This window comes from Mastigoproctus giganteus, chromosome 7 (assembly GCF_048544385.1).
Source record: "Mastigoproctus giganteus isolate SK-2022 chromosome 7, ASM4854438v1, whole genome shotgun sequence".
Classification (NCBI taxonomy): domain Eukaryota; kingdom Metazoa; phylum Arthropoda; class Arachnida; order Uropygi; family Thelyphonidae; genus Mastigoproctus; species Mastigoproctus giganteus.
The window spans coordinates 179925960-179951605 of record NC_143581.1 but is presented as its reverse complement, the minus strand read 5'-3'; the positions used below and the strand labels follow the sequence as shown (position 1 = coordinate 179951605).

The 25646-nt window shown below is 38.4% G+C and overlaps 1 protein-coding gene across 2 annotated transcripts in view; it reads left to right on the top strand.

Moving 5' to 3' along the window:
* LOC150083367 (solute carrier family 12 member 2-like) overlaps nt 1-25646 on the top strand; it is a 451471-nt gene that overhangs the window by 79263 nt on the left and 346562 nt on the right. For both annotated transcript variants that reach the window (XM_090377993.1, XM_090377992.1), the window contains exons 7-8: nt 3686-3797; nt 20333-20457. In XM_090377993.1, the coding sequence (XP_090234119.1) occupies nt 3686-3797; nt 20333-20457 (237 nt within the window). The remainder of the gene's footprint in view (nt 1-3685; nt 3798-20332; nt 20458-25646) is intronic.

Sequence of the window (25646 nt, the reverse complement as noted above, 5' to 3'; positions counted from 1 at the left end):
AGAACAGTCGGTGGATTTTTGGCTGCTGTAAAGTGATAAGTATTTTGATACTTTTACCGTATTCTTTGTTAATTAATATACTACATTGTGTTTTGCAAAGATATTAAATAGGTTTAGTAGCATTCGTTATCTTCTTATTTTGAATTTAACTAGTGATTTTTGGAAGTTCCCAGTGTTGGTGCCAATATTGAACTAGCCACCATATTGTAATTGATAAGAAACAATGCAACGTATATATCTCGAACTGATAGCGTAAGGTATAACGTAATATGAAGCAGTGTATTAGGAATCTGTTAGCTTAGTATAGCTTGTGATCAATTAAAAATATTTATTAATCTTATTAAATTCCATTGTTAACTAAACTGTACGGAAATCATGACCCAGACTAGAGCTGCAAAGCAAAGATCACAGACTAGCGAGAGTGATGTGACTCGGGGGAGAAATGAAGCAGGCGATTCTCCAATGCATCACAATCTCAAGAAATGTGCAATGTTTGCTGAAATTTCAAAAACAGGACATGATCTAGCCGAGGAGGATGTCGTGGTGTGTGCTAGACACCTAGAGTGTCAAGAAATTAGACACAAACTCAGTGTTCTAATGGGCGTCTAAAGAAAGCTTGAGGTGTAGGGTAAATGCCCTCGAAGAAATTAATACGAGGGGCCCATCAGGCTCTCGGTTGCTCAGCTCAATGGCGGAGCTGTCTCCTGTGCATCAGGCAACACAGAGGCAATCTCCAAGGCAGAATGCGTTGGTCCCAAAGGAACTAGTTATTGTTGCTGACTCTATTGTCAAGGATACGGAGAATATACTATGCAAGAAGGATAGGTGGAACAGGACCAGGGTATATCTGCCAGGGGCAAAAGTTGATGACGTTGTAGAGCAGATATCATCTTTTAAGGGCACAAAAGATGATATTATTGTACATGTTGGAACTAATGACATTAAGGGTAAGAGATCTGCAGATTTACTCAACAAGTACAGGTCAATGTTGAAAAAAAGTCACAAGTTAGGGTTGAATGGGAAAGTGTCTGCAATGAATCTGATGAGTATAATGAGCAATTGTGCAGAAAAATAGTGTGCCAGTAAATCAGAATGTAATATAATGGGGGATTTTAACTTTCCAGATATTGAGTGGAACTTGTGGGTTGGTCACTTGTACACTGGCAAGACTTTTGTGGATTTATTGGATGACTGTTTTCTACAGCAGCATGTTCGAGAGGCAACCAGAGGGAGTAATACTCTTTATCTGATTATCGGCAGTGATTATTCATGGATTAAGAATTTGCAGATAAAGGAACCACTGGGTGACAGTGATCACAATGTACTGATGTGGGAATTACTTAAAGATGTGACTACCATCAAGACTAAAGGGAAGGGCTTTTGCTTTCATAAGGGTGACTACAAGGGTCCAACATTTTTTAAATTCTGTACAGTGGGATCAACAGATGATGTTACAAATGTTTAATTCTAAATGGGAAGCCTTCAGGAATTTAATCATGAGGAGTTATACAGGGAGGGGAATGCCAGAGGTGAACTAAACCCTGGCAGTGATCTAGATGAGTTTGTAATAACTGAGAGCAAAGTGGGGGAGAAATTTTGAAGTTAAACATAAGGAAGGCACCTGGGGTAAGATAGGATCTATCCTGTTATATTAAAGGAGGCAGCAGAAGAAGTAAGCAAACCCTTGGCCATAATTATTAGAGCTTCCTTGGACTCAGGGGAGGTCGTCATGGACTGGAGGTGTGCAAATGCATCACCAATTCACAAATGGGGGTTCAAAAGGCGAGACAAGTAACTGTGCCAACCGGGCTGGCCAGGTGGGTAAAGTGCCTGCCTGGCAACCCAAAGGTCGCGGGTTCGAATCCCGCCTCGGGCTTGGATCAAAGTACTGCAAAAACCTTGGGAGGTGCATTATGGCCACAGAAGCCGATGCGCCAACAACTACCAAAAAAAACAAGTAACTGTAGACCTGTTAGTTTAACTTGTGTTCCGGAGAAAATAATGAAGTCACTGGTTAAAAAAGCATTGCAGGATCATCTAGACAAGACTGCAGTAATAGTTAAGACACAGTATGGTCTTGTCTGACCAATTTGATTGGGTACTATGATGTGGTCACAAAGGAACTGAATGTCAAAAATAATTTTGATATCCTATACTTGGATTTCAGGAAAGCTTTTGATACTGTTGCACATGGTAGAATGCTGTACAAATTGGAGAAGTATGGAAGTAAGGGTAAGTTGCTACAATGGATAAAAGGATGGTTGAGTGGGAGATGACAGAGAATGGTAATCAGTGGACACTGCTCTTCACGGACAAATGTTATTAGTGGAGTTCCGCAGGGTTTGGTGCTGGGCCCATTGTTGTTTTGTGTATTCATCAATGATATTGATGAAGGTATATCGGGATTAATATCCAAGTTTGCAGATGATACAAAGGTTGGCAGGGTTGTTAATGACAGTAAAGACAGTATGCTACTCCAACTGGGTCTAGATAAGTTGAGCAAATGGGCTGAGAAGTGGCAACTGAAGTTTAACATTGACAGATGCAAAGTCCTGCATATGGGTAGCAATAACCCAAGAGAAACGTTCCAACTGTATGGTACTACACTCAGGGAAGTGGAAAGTGAAAAAGACCTGGGCGTAATTGTGAAGTCAAATATGAAGTTCGCTGAGCAGTGCAGACAGGCGGCCAGGGCAGGTCATGGAGTCTTGTCAATGATATATAGGAATTTTTCTAGCAGGGACAGGGAGGTGGTTATCCCATTGTGCAAGGCAATGGTCAGGCCACACCTAGAGTACTGTGTACAGGTCTGGACACCTCATTTTAGGAAAGATGTAGAGTTGCTAGAACGAGTACAAACAGGATTGGTGAGGGGAACAAAGGGGTGCTCTTACTAAGGCTTTTGTTCTGCAAATGCAGTGCCTGGAGAGTAGGCACCTGCAAGGTGATCTGATTCAGGTGTATAACCCCGTAAATGAGTTGAGCAAGTTGAATTCTGATGGGATTCTTCCTCTTGCTCAGATTAAGAACCTGAGGGGGGCACAGATTCAAATTGAGGAAAGACAGTTGTAGAATAGATGTGTGGAAGTTTGCCTTTAGCCAGTGGGTAGTTGATTGGTGGAACAAACTTCCATCTTTGGTTGTGGAAGTTGATAGCCTTAATAAATTTAAGGCTGAGCTGGACAGGCATTTGGAACGAATGGAGTGGTGAAATGGGAATTTTTTTTTGGCTGATGCTGCATAAGCTGGCTTTCTTGCATCATATGTATCTACTAATTCCAATGCTAATTATTATATGCATTCCAATGTTTTTTGTAAATAATATCACATGACCTATTTTGAGTTCATTCTGCTTCATATTAAATTTTATATAAAATTTTAAAATAAATAAAGTCTGATTATATAAAAATGTTTTCAGCAAAATACAAAGTTTGTGAAATTCAGTTTTACAGAAAGAGATAAAAATGGAGGTTAGATTAAACATTAAATTCACAACAACTTTTTAGGTAGGATCAAAATGTGTGGTTGGCAGTAGTTCCTCTACCACAGTTCTAATAGGTTATGAGTGATATATATATATATATGAGTTTTTTGATAATTCTTGTTGTATTTACTTCCACTTGAATGCAGATATGACCATTTAAGGTAGTACAGCTTGACTTCTCTTTTCTTTCCTTTCTTTCAGACTCAGGTAATTTTAATGATCTTGTTAATTGTGGGTCTCTTCGATTATTTTGTTGGAGCCTGCCTTGCACCAACTCGGGAACAAAAAGCTAAAGGTTTTGTGGGATGGACATGTAAGTATATACAGATAAATTTTACAGCAAAATGCAATAATTAATTTTTATTTATTGAAATTTCATAAAAGCGTTGAAGCTAAAAATTCTGCTCAGTATACATTGTAAAATTTATTAAAGTGACAGAAACTAAAAGTTTCAGGCATATAAAATTATCATAGTGAACTTTGTGTTGACTGAAGGTCAACACAAAGTTTCATACCTTCGTACCTTAGAAAAATGATAAAGTGATTAAATCCATAAATCATTATACAGATTCTTATGCAAAGCACTTAATTGCTTAAAACTAGGCTCTAAATCATATGCATTCCATAATCTCAAAAATAAGGAAAAATGGATTGGACTTGGATTTGCAGAAAACTGTAATTAAAATTAATTTTGTTCAACTACAGTATACAGGTAGCCCTCGTTTTGCGCCGGTCCAATTTGCGCCGATTCACAATAGCGCCAATCACTAACCACAACGCCATTTTTATTTATTTATTTTTGCAATTTTTTTTATAAATTGAAAGTTTCAAATTGTCGTACAAAATTTATCTGCATCATACTGTGCTATATATTTTGCACTGTTCACGTGATTTAGGACAATCTGAGCCAATCAGCAATTAGCACATTCGTATCAGAGATGAGAAAGATTCCAGCCCTCAAAGTAACCACTCATGGATGCAGGTAGTAAAGGTCAATGCGGTGAAACATTCAGTTGGTTGTTGTTTACGCTATTTACACATGTTAGAAATTTATTACGCTAACATTTTTTTATTAATTGTGCTATTAATAAATTAAATAATAATAATAGTGATAGTCGTATGCAGTTTTTTTCCAATCGTGTTATAAAGTTTTTAATTTAATAGAATAAAGGCACGCCATGTCTGGTAAAGGTAGTTAATTGAATCCTAGTGCAATATTCGGAGGATAGAATCTGACGAAAGCCGCCCTAATGTGTGTAGGGCTATGAATATGCCTCCATTGACTAGTACTACAACTATGAAGAATGCTAATAAAATAAAACAATTGATACAAAGTGGTAGGTAAAATTTTTGGTGCCCGGAACCTAACCCTGTGATTTCCGATTGACTCCATTATATAAAGGGTTCCATTTGTGCCGATTCCATTTGTGCCTGTTCCCCCAGGAACCTAACCCCAATGTAAATCGAGGGCTACCTGTATACATTTAAAATATTTTAAATTACCCTAGTCTAACAGGGCACATTCAATGAACATTATTAGGATTTTGGAGAACACCAGACTTTTTTTTCTGTGTGGCCACAAAGTATGGAATACAATGGAAAACAATTATTGTGGGTTAAAATATGAATATTAGCATTAGTAGAGGCATATGATACAAGAAAGCAATCTTATACAAAATCAGCCAAAAAAAAAAAAAAAAAAAACCACTTCATTCACTCCAAAAGTTTGTCCAGTTCTTCCTTGAATTTATTTAAGCTATCAATTTCCACAATGACAGATGGAAGTTTGATCTAACAATCAACTACCCGCTGGCTAAAGGCAAATTTTCACACATTTATTCTACACCTGTCTTTCCTCAATTTGAATTTATGCCCCCTCAGGTTGGTAACCTGAGCAAGAGGAAGTATCCCATTAACATTGAGCCTGCTCAAACCATTCAAGGCCTTATACACTTCAATCAGATCACCTCGGAGGTGCCTAGTCTCCAGATGCTGCAATTTGCAAAACTTAATCCTTTCTTGGTAAGAGCACCCCGTGTTCCTCTCACCAATCTTGTTGCCCTTCTCGGTACTCATTCTAGCAACTCTACATCCTTCCTAAAATGAGGCCTCCAGACCTGTATGCAGTACTCAAGGTGTGGCCTGACCATTGCCTTATATACAGGGATAATAACCTCCTTTTCCCTGCTGGCAAAATTCCTGTGATTGTTGACAAGATCCCATAACCAGATCTGGCAGCCTGTTTGCACTGATCAGAAAACTTCATGTCTGACTGCACAATTACCCCAGGTCTTTCTTATTTTCCACTACCCTGAGTTTAGTACTACACAGCTGGTGCATTTCTCTGGTTCCTGCTACCCATATGCAGTACTTTGCATTTGTCAACGTTAAACTTCAGTTGCCACTTCTCAGCCCATCTGCCCAACTTTTCTAGATCCGATCCTGTTGCAGTAGCATAATGTCATTACTATCATTAACAACCCTGCCAACCTTAGTATCATCTGCAAACTTGGACATTAAGCCTGCTATACTTTCATCAAAGTCATTGAATAATATAAAAAACAACAATAGTACCAACACTGAGCTCTGGGGGCCTCCATTAATAACATTAGTCCATGAAGAACAGTGTCCATTGATTACCACTCTCTGTCGTCTCTCACTCAACCATCCTTTTATCCATCTTGCCCTTAATGCCATACTATTCCAATTTGTACAGTAGTCTTCCATGTACAACAGTATCAAAAGCTTTCCTGAAAACCAAGTACAGTCAGTCTTCGTATAGCATGATAGTTGTGTTCCTAGAAACCCTCGTGCAATGCAAAATCATGAAATATAAACAACAGGCCCTATGGGAAAAATAGAGTTAGGTGCTGACCACCCAAGATTGAACACACATTTGTTACCAAAACATTACCAAACACAATAAATAATCGTAATAAAATATTTACGTATTTTATTACGACTATTAAGTAATAAAATATTGCTAATGCTTTTGCTTCTGTCGTAAGAAAACTTGTTTTTTGCTTGATTTTCTATCCAAACAGATGACAGCCGTTCCATCTCTTCCAATTCTTTGTGTCTTAATCTAATGGATTTTAATTACACTTTGAGTTGTTCCTGCTGTGAAAGTTGTTTTTATTTTCTCTGCATTCTTTGTAATTCTCGACGTTGCCTCATTTAGGTCTGTAGCACGTGCAATATCACATGGTCTTTCATTTCGCTCAAAGCGTTTCACAATTTCATATTTTTTCTCTATCGACAGAGGCGGACTGGCCATAAGCCTTAGCGGGGAAACCCCAGTGGGCCGGAGGCCGGTGTGATTTTGGCCATAAACCATAGTATGAGGCCACTACAAATTTTCCCGGGTAAGAATTTTTGACCCAGTCCGCCTCTGTTTATCGACATTGCTTTTCTTTTTCTCTCTGAATCTGCAGTGTCTTCACCAGGACACTTCATTTTCACACCTTTTAAGTATTTTACTCATTTTTAGGGAATAAAGCACAATTACAAAACGAGGAGGCACGCTTGATACACATAAACAAAGCTGCGCGCGTGTAGCAACTGAATAAACAACACCGTAAAGGCAGAGATTAACACCTCACATTTTACTAAAACACATTTCTAGGAGTTACTACCATAAAACAATAAAAACAATGTTGCGTTTCTGCTAGTGGAATCTGTTATAAACTGGTAGTAAACTCGATCTAATTGCATTTGCGATTATACCGATAGCTGGAATTGTGTGGGTTTTTACGTTATTACGGTGAAATGTGTTTCCCCTTCACTGACATAAAAAACATAAATACATTTTCAGAATATTCTCTTCATTCCTATCGTGTTGCGTTCAGTTGGGGTGATTCAGCATTCGACTGCAATTTCTTGTAGTAGAAATTAAGCCAAAGAAGATCAAAAAGAGGCGATTCCAAATTACTAAGTCACTGACAAAGGCGAATCGTGCATAAGCGAATAATCGGTTCGTGTTATATAAGATAATGTTCCCCTATTTATAAATCGTGTATGATCGAATTCGTGTAGTGTAAACACGTGTTATACGAGCACTGACTGTACAGTCGGACCTCTCTTGAACAAACTTCCATATTGGGAAATTTTTCTATGTAGCAAACTTTTTGATTTCCCCTTGGTCATTACATTGCAAATAGTTTCCATATAACAAATGGATTTAGCATTAGCATTAATAGAGGCATATGATGCAAGAAAGCAAGCTTATGCAGCATCAGCCAAAAAAAAAAAAACGCTCCGATTTCACCCCTCCGTTCATTTCAAATACCTGTCCAGCTCAGCCTTAAATTTATTTAGTCTATTAACTTCCACAACAAAAGATGGAAGTCTGTTCCACCAATCAACTACCTGCTGGCTAAAGGCAAACTTCCACACATCTATCCTACAACTGTCTTTCCTCAATTTGAATTTATTCCCTCTCAGGTGATTATTCTGAGCAAGAGGAAGAATCCCATGAGCATTGAGCATGCTCAAACCATTCAAGGCTTTATACACTTTGAAGTTGTGTATGGTTGTGTGAATTTTTTTTTTTTTTTTTTTTTTGCTGATGCTGCATAACCTCATACGCTTACTTTCTTGCATCACATGCCACTATTATTACTACTACTACTACTACACCTCAATCAGATCACCTCGCAGGTGCCTAGTCTCCAAACACTGTAATCTGCAAAACTTAAGCCTTTCTTCGTAAGAGCAACTCTTTGTTCCATTCACTAATCTTGTTGCTCTTCTCTGTACTCATTCCAGCAGCTCTACATCCTTCTTAAAATGAGGCCTCCAGACCTGTATACAGTACTCAAGGTGTGTCCTGACCATTGCCTTATACAAGAGGATAATCACCTTCTTATCCCTGCTAGAAAAATTCCTGTATATCATTGACAATACACCATGAGCTACTCTTGCAGACCATCTGCACTGCTCAGAAAACTTCATATCTGCCTGCACAATTACCCCCAGGTCCTTTTCATTCTCTACCACTGTCAGTGTAGTGCCACACAGTTGATACGTTACTCTGGGGTTACTGCTTCCCATATGCAGTACTTTACATTTGCCAATGTTAAACTTCAGTTGCCACCTCTCAGCCCATCTGCTCAACTTTTCTAGATCCTGTTGCAGTAGCATACTGTCATTAGTGTCATTAACAACCCTACCAACCTTCATATCATCGGAAAACTTGGACATTAAGCCTGATATATCATCATCAATATCACTGTTAAATGTAGAAAACAACAATGGACCCAATACTGAGCCCTGGGGAACTCCACTAATAACATTAGTGCACGAAGAGCAGTGTCCATTGATTACCCCTCTCTGTCTTCTCCCACTCAACCATCCCTTTATCCATAGCAGTAATTTGCCTCCAATGCCACACTGCTCCAATTTGTGCAAAAGTATCAAAAGCCTTCTAAGATCCATATATCTGATATCAAAATTGTTCCCTGCATCCAGTTGCTTTGTGACCACATCATAGTATCCAATTAAACTGGTCAGACAAGACTTCCCCTTAAGGCGCCTCCGTAGCCAGGTGAGAAGGAGCAGCAGTGCGTAGCACACACTTCTTGATTAGACCGGGGTTCGAGCCCGTCACCACCAAATACAGAGGATGTGAAAAGATCAGGGAATGACCACCGCATATTCCCGGATCAATATGGCCTTAGTTGCTAATGCTCCTAAAAACCAAATAACAAACAAACAAACTTCCCCTTAACAAAACCATGCTGTGTCTGAGCTATAACTGAAGTCTTGTCTAAATGATCCTGCAGTGCTTCTTTAACCAGTGCCTCCATTAATTTCCCTGGAATAGCAGTTAAACTAACAAGTCTATTGGGATCACATTTCCACATCTCCAGTCCATGGGTACCTCCTCTGAGTCCAAGGAAGCTCTCATAATTATGGCTAAGGGTTTGCTCACTTCCTTTGCTGCCTCCTTTAATACAACTGGATAGATCCCATCCACCCCAGGTGCCTTTCTTATGTTTATCTTCAGTTTCTCCTCCACTTTCCTCTCAGTTATTACAAAATCATCTAGATCACTGCCAGGGTTTAGTTCACCTCTGGCATTCCCCTCCCTGTACAACTCCTCATATGTGAATGTAGATGAAAAATACTCATTTAGTTTTTTAGCTACCTGAGCAGGATCAACAACAGTTGAACCATCGATATTCAGTGGACCAATCTGATTCATCCCCTTCCTTCTACAGTTTACATAGGTAAAGAACTCTTTTCTGTTTTTCTTTGCATCCTTTGCCAAAGATTTCTCATAATCTGCCTTTGCCTAACCTCCTAACCTCCTTTGTGACTTGGTTACAGACCAGCTTATATCTATCATAGGCTTCCATGTCACCCATTAATTTATATGTATCCCATGCATTTTTCTTCTCTGCCACATGTCTCATTAGTTCATCTGACATCCATTTAGGCCTAAACCTTGAACAATATTTCTTAGTTGGTATGTAATGCTTAGTAGCTTCCAAGATTAATTCTTTGAATGCTTCCCATTTTGAATTTGCTGTTGGTAACATCATGTTTGGTCCCACCATATAAAATTTAAATACTGTCTCAGACCTCCATAGTTGCCTTTACAAAAGCAAAAGCCCTTCCCCTTACCCCTAATGATGGTTCCCACTGACTGGAGATGTGCAAATGTATCCCCAATTCACAAAGGTGGATCGAAGGGTGACACGGGCAATTACAGACCAGTTAGTTTAACTTCTGTTCCGGGTAAAATAATGGAGTCACTGGTTAAAGATGTATTGCAGGATCATCTAGACAAGACTGCAGCAATAATTCAGACACAGCATGGGTTTGTTAAGGGAAAGTCTTGTCTGACAAATTTGATTGGTTATTATGATGTGGTCACAAAGGAACTGGATGCAAAAAATAATTTTGATATCATATACTTGGATTTCAGGAAAGCTTTTGACACTGTTGCGCATGGAAGACTACTGTACAAATTGGAGCAGAATGGTATTAAGGGTAAGTTGCTACAATGGATAAAAGGATGGTTAAGTGGGAGAAGACAGAGGGTGGTAATCAATGGGTGCTGCTCTTCGTGGACTAATGTTATTAGTGGAGTCCCACAGGGTTCGGTTTTGGGTCCACTGTTGTTTTGTGTATTTATCAATGATATTGATGAAGGTATATCAGGCTTAATGTCGAAGTTTGCAGATGACACAAAGGTTGGCAGGGTTGTTAATGACAGTCATGGCAGTGTGCTACTGCAACAGGATCTAGATAATTTGGGCAGATGGGCTAAGAAGTGGCAACTGAAGTTTAACCTTGACAAATGCAAAGTACTGCATATGGGTAGAAGTAACCCCAGAGAAACGTACCAACTGTGTGGTACTACACTTAAGGTGGTAGAAAACGAAAAAGACCTGGGAGTAATTGTGCAGTCAGATATGAAGTTTTCTGAGCAATGCAGACAGGCTGCAAGGGCAGGTCATGGGGTTTTGTCAATGATATATAGGAATTTTGCTAGCAGGGAAAAGGAGGTGATTGTCCCTCTGTATAAGGCAATGGTCAGGCCACGCCTTGAGTACTGAGTACAGGTGTGGAGGCCTCATTTTAGGAAGGATGTAGATTTGCTTGAGCGTGTACAGAGAAGAGCAACACGATTGGTGAGGGGAATGAAGGGATCCTCTTACCAAGAGAGGCTTAAGTTCTGCAAATTGCAGTGGCTGGAGACTAGGCACCTGCGCGGTGATCTGATTGAGGTCTATAAGGCCTTGAATGGGTTGAGCACGCTGAATTCTGATGGGATCCTTCCACTTGTTCAGATTACGAACCTACGGGGACATAAGTTCAAATTAAGAAAGGACAGATGTAGAATAGATGTGCGGAAATTTGCCTTTAGCCAGTGGGTGGTTAATTGCTGGAACAAACTTCCATCTGTCATTGTGGAAGTTGATAGGTTAAATAAATTTAAGGAGGAACTGGACAGGCATTTGGAGAGAATGGTGTGATTTTTTTTTTTGGCTGATGCTGCATAAGCTCCTACACTTGCTTTCTTGCATCACGTGCCACTACTACTACTACTACTACTACTCTCTGAGTAAATCCGACTTGAGCACTCTGTGATCACTGCCACCTAGTGGTTCCTTTATCTGCAGATTCTTAATGCATGAAGAATCACTACTGATAATCAGATCAAGAGTATTACTCCCTCTAGTTGCCTTCCGAATATGCTGATATAGAAAACAATCATCCAATAAATCCACAAAAGCCTTGCTAGTGTGTGAGTGACCAACCTACAAATTCTAGCCAATATCTGGGAATATTTCGAGAGACCAGGGATTGCATTGTTTGCATGTCTGGTCTTCAGACAATACAGCTGAAGCTGTAGAAAGCAAAAATTATGAAATAAAAGGATTAAGAGTTAATCCCTGTAGCTTTTAAGTACTAAAGGAATTAATTCCACGGCACCACTATGGGCACCACTAAACTGTAAAATGGAATTAATTAATTCCATTTTACAGTTTAGTGGTGCCCATAAAACCATGCAGGAGGATACTGGCGAACCACAGCATAGGATAGAAAGAGAAGGAAGGTTTTGGAAGAGGCCTTTGCCCTGCAGTGGGTCAGCACTGGCTAAAACGCAGTAAAATCTATACACTACTACCATTGGCAAAGATTAAGGCATATTCCTGACACGGACATTGGGTCTGATCAACCTGTTTTCTATTGTAAGCACCCTATTACAGAATTAGGAGAGTGATTTTCCTTTATCCTGAAAATTCATCTGTTGTTTCGAAGAAATGAGTCATCCACACTTTCACTAAATTTCACCTGTCTCTGTTTACATGGTAGGTACAAGTGGTCACTAAATCCATTTTGTTTTAGCTGCTGTGAAAGTAAACCTTACAAGGTCCAAAAGGAAATCCTTGAGTGTATTTTGAAAAAGTGGAAGTGCTTAATAGTGTAGATTGGTGTGTGAAAAAAAAGAAAAATTGCTTTAAAATTTGGTATTCCTGCCAGTGTGGTTCCTTTATCTGCAGATTCTTAATGCATGAAGAATCACTACTGATAATCAGATCAAGAGTATTACTCCCTCTAGTTGCCTTCCGAATATGCTGATATAGAAAACAATCATCCAATAAATCCACAAAAGCCTTGCTAGTGTGTGAGTGACCAACCTACAAATTCGAAAAACTGTGTTTCGATTTTCGTACTGTTTGAGGAAACGAGAACCCAGTTGGAAGTGTATGAAATTATGCCTGTATGAAAATGTAGATCAAGTTGATTCGAGACCAAAATGTGCTGATATCAGAGCCATTAATAAAAGAAAAGGCTATGGCGTACACATCTTTTCTGGGGCATAAAACATTCCAAGCCAGTTCTGGTTGGCTGGACAAATTGAAAGAGCGGCATGGCTTACTCGAAAAAGACTATCCATTGGAAAGAAACAGTTTTGAAAAAAACATTTGAACAGTTGATTTTAAATTTCGATAGAAAGATGACGGAAGCACACAGAAAAATCATGTTGATTGTCAATAATTGTCCTGGCCCCCTTCACTTGGTAATTTCGAAACTTACAAATAATGAAGTTTGCTTTCTTCCCTTCGAATACCTCTTCTGAACTGCAACCATTGGACCAAGGCATTATCAAGAATTTGAAAATGCACTGCTGAAGGCATATACTGAATAAAATTATACTGAGAATAGAAACCAACCAACCTATAGATTCTGTTATAGATTTGCTTATCAGAGTTGGCAAAAGTGTGGAGTCAAGATGTGATGGAAACAACAATTAAGAATTCTTTTGCAAAAGAAGGTTTTGCTAAAACTCCAATTAACAGCCATAAGAGGGATGAACTACTACAAGACATTGAGCAATCTTGGGAATAACTCCAAGCGAGAGGTTTGATCAGTGGAGAAATTGCTCTTGAAGATTTTTTGGAATTGATAATGATGTCATAGTAGACATATAGACATGTATAGTATCTTATGTAGGATGGTATCTGAACGAAAGTTCAACTCCGCCTTTGTACACTGTGATGATTACAGATCACTGTAAATGGCCAGAAATGTGTGTAATATTATGTTTGTGCAGTGTGTGTTTAGTTTTTTCTAACCGTTTTGTCACCAGGCAGGGGACAAAACAGTTAGAGTTCCAGGTGCAACACTGCACCTGGAAAGCCTGCCCAGTGTCTATACCATGGGGAGGTAGGCCATGACTACGCACGAACCATGGCCAACCTCAACAGTCAGGCACTGAATGTCCAAAGCGAGTTTGGAATCATTCTAAAGAACCCCATGCAGTGAACACACACAATCATTCCAGGGAGAGAGGACAGCAGAAGATAAAGAAATGAAGAAAATAGCATAAAGATAAAAGAATAAAAAAATAAATGTCTTTATTCATGTCTTTGTCTATGTCTTTATCCAGTGCTGCCCAAAATAGTCCACAAAGAGAAAAGGTGTACAGTCAAACAGCAGTAGAGATGTCATTCAAAAACAAGATCTGCAAGGCAGGAACAAGTTCTAGATATAAATCTGTTCTGTTAATCTGGAGTGGTATCAGAAGTCACTGGTTGATGACAGTATCACTGAGCAGAGGAAGGATTTAGTTGTAGAGAGTCTTGATAAAGGATGAGCCAGAAAAATGCAGCATCTGTTAAACCTTCATGTGTTCTTGAAAACAACAAAAATTTTGTATATGACATCATCAGGACGACAGACAATGCAACAGGCTGTAGTAGCTGAATATCCGAGTGACTCCAACATTTTGGAGCATATTTAAAGAACTAGTGACAATATTGATGATGAATTGGATGAAAAAGACGGTAACAAAGGGAATGAGGACAATAGCAATATTAAACCTTCCAAACAAGAAATGTTGGCAGCATTTGAAACTTGCCATTGAGGCCTTCAGTGGGAAGAAAATGCAACAAAAAATATATTTCAGTGTTTAAACAAATGGGAAAATTTTTATGAACGGTGTACAGGAGAATCCAGTGTACAACAAAAAATATCCAAATATTTTACATTGTATTTTTTAAAAGTTTACTAATATATTGTGCACATCATGTAAGTAGTCATATATAACAGTATTTTTCACTGTTGAAAAATACTGTTATATATGTTATAAGAAATATGTTATATTTCTTTATAATGAAATTTCTGTTTAATGAATTTTTTCAAGGGTACAATTGATTTTGTTATATAGAGGCCTGACTGCATATGATATCAAAATTATTTTTTGCATCAAGTTCCTTTGTGACCATATCATATTATCCAATCATGTTGGTCAGACAAGACTTCCCCTTAGTAAACACATGCTGTGTCTGAATTATTACTACAGTCTTTTATAGATGATCCTGCAATAATTCTTTAACCAGTGACTCCATTATTTTTCCCAGAACAGAAGTTAAACTAACAGATCTGTAATTATTCATATCACCCTTTTATCCCCCTTTGTGAATTGGTGATACATTTGCACATCTCTAGTCAGTGGGACCTCCCCTGAGTCTAAGGATGCTCTCATAATTGTGGCTAAGAGTTTGCTTAATTCCTTTGCCACATCCTTTAATATAACTGGATAAATCTCATCCAGCACAGCTGCCTTTCTTATGTTTAACCTTAACAATTTCTCCTCTGCTTTGCTCTCAGTTATTACAAAATTATTTAGCTCGCTGTAAGAGTTTAATAAGCTTCTGTCCTCCACTTCCCTACAGAATTCATCATGTGTGAATGTAGATGCAAAATACTCATTCAGTTTGTCAGCTCTCTGAGCAGAATCATCAACAGTCAAACCGTCAATATCAAGTGGAACAATCTGATTCATCCCCTTCCTTCTAGAGGTTGTATAAGTAAAGAAGTCTTTGCTGTTTTTCTTTGCATCCTTTGCCAAAGATATCTCATAATCTGCCTCTGCCTGCCTAACCTCCTTTGTGAATTCATTACAGACTAGTTTATATTCTCCATAGACTTCTGTGTCGCCTGATAATTTATATGCATCCCATGCATTTTTCTTCTCTGCCACTAGTCTCATTAGTTCATGTGACATCTATTTAGGCTTAAGTTTTGAACAGTATTTCTTAGTTGGTATGAAAATCCTAGTAGCTTCCAAGATTACTTCCTTGAATGCTTCCCATTTAGAATTTGATGTTGGTAACATCATCAGTTGGTCCCACTGTATAGAATTTAAAAACTATCTGAAATCACTGTAGTCAACTTTATGAAAGCAAAAATCTTCCCTTTACCCCTGATTGTGGTTTCATCTTTAAGTAAATCCCAGATGAGTACACTGTGATCATTGCCACCCAGTAGTTCCTTTATCTGCAGATTCTTAATGCATGAAGAATCACTGCTGATAATCAGATCAAGAGTATTACTCCCTCTGGTTGCCTCTCAAACATGCTGCTGTAGAAAACAATTATCTAATAAATCAACAAAAGTCCTGCTAGTGTGTGAGTGACCAACCCACAAGTTCCAGTCTGTATCTGGGAAGTTAAAATCCCCCATTATAAGACAATCTGATTTACTGGACCACTCTATTTCTCTGTACAGTTGTTCATTGTACTCATCAGAGTCATTAGGCCTATAATACACTCCTACTCCCAACTTGGTTTCCCAGTGCTTATGTCACACCAAACTGACTCAACATTGCACTGTCCACCCATGTCAACTGGATGCACTTCCTTAGATTTTGTGTGTTTCTTAACTAACAGCATCGTCCCTCCTCCCCTTCTATCCTTTCTGTTCACATTGTATTCCCCAAATTCCAATTCTGCATTCCTTATCTCTGTGTGACACCATGTCTTTGATATCCCAAGAACATCAGCCTTTGATGTCTTCACCAGCACCTCAAATTCATAAAATTTATTTACTACACTCCCAGCATTGGTGTACATGCACTGTTCTTACTCTTAGTTACCTGAACACAGCTCATGTATTTACTTGTTACATGATGACTCCCAGCAGTTCTAGAAATCCCTTAGCACCTTGCTTCCCAGACACAGAATCATCTACCATAACCCACAGTGAGTAAAACTCTGACTACTCACCAAATTACAAAAAAACGGTTTGCAATCCATAAGAATCCTTTATGCCAAACACAATCAAAAGCCATTGGAATGTCAAAAGCAACTGCTTGAGTTTCACCAAACATTTCTGTAGAATTTGTCCATAAATGGTTAACATAAGCCAATATGTTACCAATAGATCGACACTGATGGAAACCATATTGGCAACCATTGATCATTTAGAAAGTTTCAAGATAGTTTAGGAGTTGACAGTTAATGAATATCTCCATTACTTTAGAAAGAGTAGAGGTAAATGCAGTGGGACAATAATTGTATGGGAGGGATTTGTCACCCTCTTAGGAACTGGCTGGATATGAGCAAATTTACAAGCAGATGGAAAACACCAATGCAATAAAAAAAAAGTGCAAAAAGGCAACACAAAATAGGAGTAAACTGTGGAGCACAGGTTTTGAGAACAAGTGGAGAAATACCATCAGGACCAGAAGCTTTCTTCGCTTCAAGATTGTTCAGAATTCTTCTGACATCCAGCCAATGCCTCCCATGAGACCACAGGAGGCCTTGATTGGAGTGAACTGGGACTGGTAGGAGGTGGTTTACCAAGATCATCAATATGAGAGTTAGAAGAAAAGTATGCTAGTAAATTAGCTTTGTCTTTAGTTTAGGTGGCAATAGAACCATCAGGTTTTAACAGAAGTGGGAGTACAAACAAAGCTAAATTTGTGGCTAATAGCTTTATAAAGAGACCAGATTGCTTGACTATTGTTTAGACAAGAAGCAAGTTTTCTACTCTTAGCATGTTCAAAATCTAATTTAGACTAATTAATAACTGCTTTACAATTGTTGTGAGCTTTGATATAGGCAGATGAACCCGGAAATCTGAACGCAAGCCATTTACAATACACAAGGGCTGTTCAATAAAGAATGATCATAATTTCTCATGAACAACCATGTACTGCTTGCTGTTTCTAGCTGAGCAGAATTTATGACCAAAGCAAGTGGCATCAACTGTGCAGTTGACTCGTGCACATAGTGTGACCTCAGCATTTGCTCAAGTTTATGCTTGTTCAGTTTTGCCTACGTAACAATGGACATGACATATGAGGAACAGTATGCTGTTCTCAAATGTTGTTTCTTTTTCAAGAAAACATAAGCTGAAGTGTATGAAATGTTAAAAGAGGCTTATGGTGAATCTATGCTTCCATGTAGCAAAGATCATAGGTGGTTTAGGATGTTTAAAGATGGACATAATTCAATCACAAAAATCTGCATTTCCAGAGCTACAGCCACTGCTGTCACCACAGAAACCATAAACACTGCGCAATCATGAGAGAAGATCATCATATAACAGTAAGGCAACTGGCAGAGATGTTGAGAATATCAGTGGGAAGCACGCATGGTATTCTCCATGACCATTTGCATATGGCATGTGTTTGTGCATGCTGGGTTCCAAGACTACTCACATTCAAGCAACAGCAAATTTGCATGTAGTTTGTGAGGAGCTGCAATAAATGGTTATTGAATATGATGAGGTTCTGCACAAGGTGATAACGGCAGATGAGACATAGCTTCATCATTTCAAGCAGAGAGTAAGCAACAGACCTCTGTTTGGAAGTCTATATCATCGCCATCACCGAAAAAAGGAAAAGTTGTGGCTTCTACAGGAAAGGTTATGGCCATCTCTTTTTTTTGATATTCAAGGAATGGCTTACTGACATGACGTGCCAAATCATATGACTTTTCTGTAGAAATGTTATGGGATTTTTCTATAGAACTGTACTGCATATGTTGCATTACAGGATCGCATTCATTGCGAACAACCAAAACTGCACATGGGTGGATGGATTCTCCATTGCAACAGTGCAAGACCTCACTTTGTTCATACTGTCATCGAGTACTTAGCCAGCATTAATGTTAGCTGTGTTCCTCATCTACCCTACAGCCCTCACCTTGTACCCTACGATTTTTTTTTTAATTTCCAAATGTATGTCAAAAAATGGCTTTCATTATGTCTTTGAAGAATGGCAGAAATATTGGAGTAAGTGCATTTCATCAAATTGGGACTACTTTTAAAAGAACATCAAAATATGGATGATTAATAAAGCTATGGTGTAAAAAAAAATTATGATCATTCTTTATTGAACAGCCCTCATACAACCTTCTTATCTTGAACAGCCTTAGTACATTTATTAGAAAACCTAGGTAAAGGATGAGATTTTAAGGTGGAGGGTGGAATAAAGGATTTTTCCTACAAGAATAATTTCAGTGACATGATCTGAGCAAACATTGACATCAGATTTAAGACAGTATGTCTTTGTTCATACTGTCATCGAGTACTTAGCCAGCATTAAAGTAATCCAAGGAAAAGAATAAAAACTTTGCAGATCACCCCATTTTGCATTCTTGTAATGTCAAACAACACAAGGCTGGGAATGGCCGCAAGAGAAAGGCTCCATTGAGAAGAGACCATCACAAAGTTATGGTCAGAGATGCCTAGAGGACCATTCACCTCAACCATGTACTTGGAAGGGTTATTCATGAGAAAAAGATCAAGAGTGTTGGCTGTGTGGTTAGAATTGTCTGGTATTCTGATAGGTAAATGAGCGATCTGTGTGAGATCAGTAATAATTACAAAAGCCACGCCATCTCAATTAGCTTTGTCCGTGTGAGTAGAAAATTGAAACCAGCTGATGTTGTGAGCATTAAAATTGTGAAGGAAAATTACTTTATTGTTTTCCTATTTTCCTGGAGAAAGTCGAGTTTCAAAGAAAAGAAGTCAGAGTTTCAAGCGATTAGTGGAATTGGAAGATCGATAGAGACAACAAATGAATTTGACAGAATGGGGTAGAAGGATTTCACGCCATGAAGATCGAAAAGAAGAGATTCCAAATTACTAAGTCTCTGACAGGGAATGTCAGAGTGGACAAATGTGCAAGTACCACATTTGAAGGGAAAGGAATCATTCAGCAAATAATTAGGACAACTGAGATGAACAGTGGTTGAATCAACTGATAAATGGGATGATGTCAGAAAAGAGTATGTGGGTCTTGGCAGACTGTAAGTTGAAATGAACATCATTGAGATTGGAACTGAGACCACATATATTTGTGAAATGAATGATGAAGTGTTTGGGAGGTTTAGATCTTTTCACAGATAAGTTTATTCTATTGGTTGGACTATTCGTGATGTATTCAGTAGTAAGAAAAGGTTGGAAGAACATGAAGTTTGAAGTAATGAAATTTTTGGAAATGGCATACACAAGACAAGAATATACCCAACTCCTTGATATAACATGGCCTCAACAATGCCCCTGCATACATACTACTCAAACTCTTTCCAGTCAGCCGACCGGGCTAGCCGAGTGGGTAAAGTACCTGCCCGGCAACCCAAAGGTCGCGGGTTCGATTCCCACCTCGGGCTTGGATCAAAGTACTGAAAAAACCTTGGGAGGTGCAATATGGCCACAGAAGCCGATGCGCCAACAACTACCAAATCAAAAATCAACTTTCCAGTCACTATCAGGCAGAGTAGAGGCAGTGAGATTATACACTAGCTGATCTGGATGCTTCCTAATCACCAACAGGTTTGGTCCAGTATATTATCTAGGGGATGGCCTGGAAACATTGTTTTAGAGCTGTATCCTCGAAATGAAAGGAGGGCTGGATCTCGCCATGGTGCCCATCATAATCTAAAAAGACATCAGTCATACTGCACTTGGACAAATGTGCAGTATGACTGATGTCTGTATGTTTTTTGCTTATTTTATGTGTTGTGGATTTATTTACGTTATCATGTACATGTGTGTGTAGATAATTATACATTTTTGAATAATTAATTTTTTTAGGGGAAATAGGCATGGAAAATCTTCTTCCAGACTTCAGAAATGAGCATTTCTTTTCAGTATTTGCAGTTTTCTTCCCTTCTGTAACAGGCATTTTGGCAGGAGCAAATATTTCAGGAGATTTAAAAGTGAGTATATTTTTAAATTAAAATAATAAGCAATGTAATGTATATATATGTGTATGTGTGGGACATATGGATGAGATGTGTTATATTTTTCTCACAATAATTTAGTAATACTAGCTGCAGCTACTGTGCAGCAATACAAATCACGTGATACATGCAACTTATTTGATTGTTTATAATAGATATTTTATAAAATGATAAAAAAAAATAAAATGATTTGTAACGATTTGTAATGATTTGTAAAAAATAAAATGTAAAATGATTTTAAAAAAATGAAGGAATCACAGGCCACTTCCAAACTTAATATCATAATGCTGTTTTGTTTGCAGGCAGCACTGATAAGTAGATAGACCTTTTTTTAGTGTTTTCTAGCATTAAAATGGTAGAATAATGCAAGGAAGCAAAACTTATACAAGACAAGGTGGGGCAAAAGTCAGGACACACAATATTTTCAGAAATAGTTTTACTGCAATTACATGTACAAATACCATTATATGAACAAAGATCTATAATATTTTATTTTAATATTCAAATTAGCCACCTCCCATGTTGATACAGCATTGCAACCTGCCCTGGATACTTGAAATGACCTTATCATGAAGGTCTTGATCATTCTCAGTTTCTTCAGAAGCATCCTCGATGTAACTTTGCAATTGGCACCTCCATAGCCAGGTGGGCAGGAGCAGCAGTGCGTAGCACATGCTTCTTGATTAGACCGGGGTTCAAGCCTGTGACCACCAAATAAAATACGGAGGGTGCAGAAAGGTCAGGAAATGACCACCGCATATCCCTGGAGCAATATGGCCTTAGTTCCTAATGCTCCTAAAACCAAATAACAACAACGTCAGGGGCTCTCTCTCTCTCTGTGGTTTCTCTCTTTCTTGCTTATTCCACTCGACTTATGGCCGTATTACTTTTCCTATGATAATTGTTCTAAATGAGATGATCGTTGAGCTTGGACAAAATCCGTGCTCTCGGCAAAATAGGTGCTGTTCTAGCACCTAATCGCTGCAGCGTTGGATTTGTGTTGTGACTTTTAGATTTGGGGGGGGGTCGCTGAGTGTCAATCCCCACTTTTTTTTAACCCTTTATTGGTTCATACTTGTTTCTACTGGTGTATGAGGATATAGGCAGAGAGAGAGAGAGAGAGAGAGTGAGACATTATGTAACACATAACATTTATTATAACAAAAGAAAACATGCATACTGACTTACACTCCATCTAGTGGTTTGTGTAAAAGTAAAATTATGTATATATATTTCTTCAAGGTTTCTGTTCATAACAACAATATTACATTGGCAAAAACATCTTTATAACATACTGGATTCTGGTATCACTGGAACTATTCCTTCAATAGACTTATTGTTTGGCTCTGGTTTAACAAGCTACAGCATTCACAAAACACTTCAACATAGAACAGAACGGTTGGGAACCGAAGAACCTTAGGCAAAGTGCTTTTGATGTGCTCATCACTTTAGACCATCTTACATCCATTGTAATGTGAACAGGCTCACTCCCTCCCATTTCTTATCCCAACAGCACTTGCTGTAAGATCCCTTTGTACCACCAATCCCGTGAGAAATTCCCTTTCATTGTTAAATTAACAAAGATAAAATATTTAGGAAGGAAGCATTAAAATGCTATCTGTTCATGTTATGTTCAAGGTTCACATTCACACAAATGAGAGAATGGCTTACCAGTTAAATCTCTTGCTTCAGGACAGGTTGTGAGACCTCCCCTCTGGTAGAAACTAGGGTGCGGTCTTCTGAGCCATGTTTCCTTTGTCTCAGCTTCTCCCTGGCCATTCTTAAGGCTGGAGCAACATCAACTCAACCCTTCCCTTTTACATTGCCTGGACTCTCGATGTTCGACGGCTGCGAGACGTCCCCTTCTCCTGTCAGTCTCTGTTACAAAAGCCAGAAGGTCTCTCTCTAACCCCCTCTGCCCCTTGGTGCCTCCCAGAACCCCTTATATACTAACATTATCTCGTTCTACGTCACGGTGATAGAATCATCCAAGAATGTCCATTTCACAGGGACACTACCATTTTTGGTAATCGTCTCACGAAAAACGACTGAACATCCCGCCCATGCTGTAGCAATAAAAGCCCTTTTTAGTACCATTGTGGGCGTGAGAATTGAGATGCTCTCCTCTCCTTTTGCTCTGTTGGTGAGAGGCCAACGACAGAGAACTAGGGCGAAGGATTGTGCAATATCTGACCATACACTCCCTCTCTCCCTTATTGTATTAGACGTAAGTTCCAAATGAATAGTTTTATAATTTTGTCTTAAAGATTCCTGAGATATGATTTTAACAATAGAATAGTTGATTTTGGGTAAACCAAAGAGTTTTAATGAAGCATGGTTTTAATAATTTAAAATATCCTAAGACATTGTATTAGCTATTTATTAGTTAATTAATTCTGCCTAATTATTGAGAGATACGAAACTCTCAGTCTAACAACAACACAACTTTGGAACTCTTGAATTGTTCTGGCTTTGCATGCATACACGTTATGTTTGACCACTCCCCAAAAAAAGAAGTCCATCACTGTAAGGTCAGGCAACCTAGGCCATTCCACTACTGCTCTTTTTCCAATGACATGACTGCCAAAAACTTCATTCAAGTAATTAAGAATAATATTAACTGCATATGAGGTGGCGCTCCAACATGTTGAAAGTACAATTCATTGAAATCGTCACAAGCTTGTAGACCAGGTAAAAGGTAATTTTGTGACATTTCTAGATAGGACAGTAATAAAGTCTTCAAAGAAGTATGTTCCAACTACACTGAAAGAAGAAATACCTCTCCCAGACGTACACTCCCGGTTGATCCAACTGTTTTTCAATTGTGAGGTGGGGATTTTCTGTATCCCAGTACATACAGTTGTGCCTGTTCACATACCTGATAACTTGAATGTTGCTTCATCACACCATACAATTTTATGGAGTTTTTAGGTTTCTCTTTCAATTGATTCAACATTATCTTGCAAAACTATAATTGTCAGTCATAATCGTCTTTGAGCAAGCTGTGAATTAAATGTGGGATGTAACATTTAAATTTGCATTCACTCAAAATGCGTATCAAGGAACGGCATTCAATGCCCAATTCAAGAGACACTCTCCATGTTGATGTTCCAGGACTTTGTACAATTGCTTGCACCACAGCATTCATGTGTTCTTCTGTTCTTACTGATCATGGCCTGCCACTTCTTGGAGTGGCTAATATAATGCCTTGTTCTTCAAATTTGTCTTTCAGATGGTAAATGTGTTTTTGAGTAGGTGGATTAGTTGTGAACTTCTTGTGCCACTGTCTCACAACAGCAGTGGTACCTTCTTTGTAGAAAGTTTTAATGTGAATATTCTTTCTTTTTTCGAAAACATAACTGTAGCCTACAGCTTCTAGTGAACTACTGTTAGTGTCCCACAACATACTCCATGTGCTTCCACATGCACTTGCGCAGTGTGTTGCTGACTTTTGCCCCACTCTTTATATCATCTGCCATCAAAAAAATAAAAATAATAAATGAAAATTAAAGTAAATAAATACGAGTTAGTTAATCTATGTAATGTGTTACATTTCATATGCTTTAGTAAATAATAATAATATATGATTTATAAAAAAAATCAAGCAAAAAAGAAGACTTTTATGCACAAGTGCATTTTGTTTTTCAAGCAAATAAAGCAATTTTCAAATGTTTTTCAAAAAAACCAAGCAAAAAAAGCAGTGACTTTTATACACAAGAGCATTTTGTTTAAGAAATGAGTGGCAGATCTATATCTGCTACCCATTTCTTACATCTGCCCATTCAATACTCCAATCAGTGCATGGCAACAAACATAATATCCAGTGCTTCAGCTACAACTTATGGTATATAGATAGCCTATGTGATATGTATAAAAAATATAAGAAAAAAGAAATAATAAATTTCTTTTTAAATAATAATAATTTAAAAAGAAATAAATAATGATAATAGGATATAGATCTATGATGTAGATAATCATCTATCTAAGGATGTAGATAGATTTGTAGAGCAGATATCATCTTTTAAGGGCACAAAAAAGGTGATATTGTTGTACACAATTTGGCACTAATGACATTAGTGATCTGCAGACTTACTTAATAAGTACAGGGAAATATTGAAAAAAAAGTATGAGTTAGGGTTAAATTTGAAAGTGGTCTGTTTTGTTTTTTTTGGTGCATGTACAGCTATGGCTATAATGTGCCAAGGCCAGAAAGCGTCTGTAATTTTTCTCAGACACAATAGGAGGCAGTATATGATGAGAGCCTTGTCAATCAATTCAGCCCTGGAGAGGCTTGTGAGGTAGAATTTTTCTCAGCATCGTCTGTGCTTTAACAGGAGAGACTGCTTTCTACAGTGAGAGGACACACTTAAATAGAAAGAGTGCAAAAATATTTTCTGATGCTATTGAGGCAGTTTTAGTTGAGTTGGAAAACTGCTAGCTTGGGGGGAATACACAGAATAATAGATTAACAATAGCCACAGGCAGAGATAAAAGTGATTCTTGCACTGCTTCTATTGGAATGAGCAACAGCCTGGAAATCAAGGTGGTGGGGATTTCAAGAACTGGAAAAAGTAAATACATGGGCTGTGTTTGGGTAACTCTTAGTCAACCCAAAAGGTCGCGGGTTCGATTCCCGCCTCGGGCTTGGATCAAAGTACTGCAAAAACCTTGGGAGGTGCATTATGGCCACAGAAGCCTATGCGCCAACAACTACCAAAAAAAAAAAAAAAAAGTAACTCTTAGTTACCCAAACAGAACAGGTGCATGTATACTTGCACGAATACCAATACTAGGAGTATAGTAAATAAATTTGATGAATTTGAAGTGCTGGTTAATATGTCAAAAGTTGATAGTGTTGGGATATCAGATTGTTTGTTATTTGGTTTTTAGGAGCATTAGCAACTAAGGTCATTTTGCTTCGGGGATTTGCTGTGGTAATCCTGACCTTTCCGTATCCTTCGTATTTGGTGGGCACAGGCTCGAACCCCGGTCTAATCAAGAAGCGTGCGCACTGCTACTCCTGCCCACCTGGCTATGGAGGTTCCAGGATATCAGAGATGTGGTGCCACACGAATATAAGGAAAGCAGAATTTGAATTTGGGAAGTACAATATGTATAGAAAGGACGGACAGGATAGGAAGGGAGAAGGAGGAGTTATGTTGTTA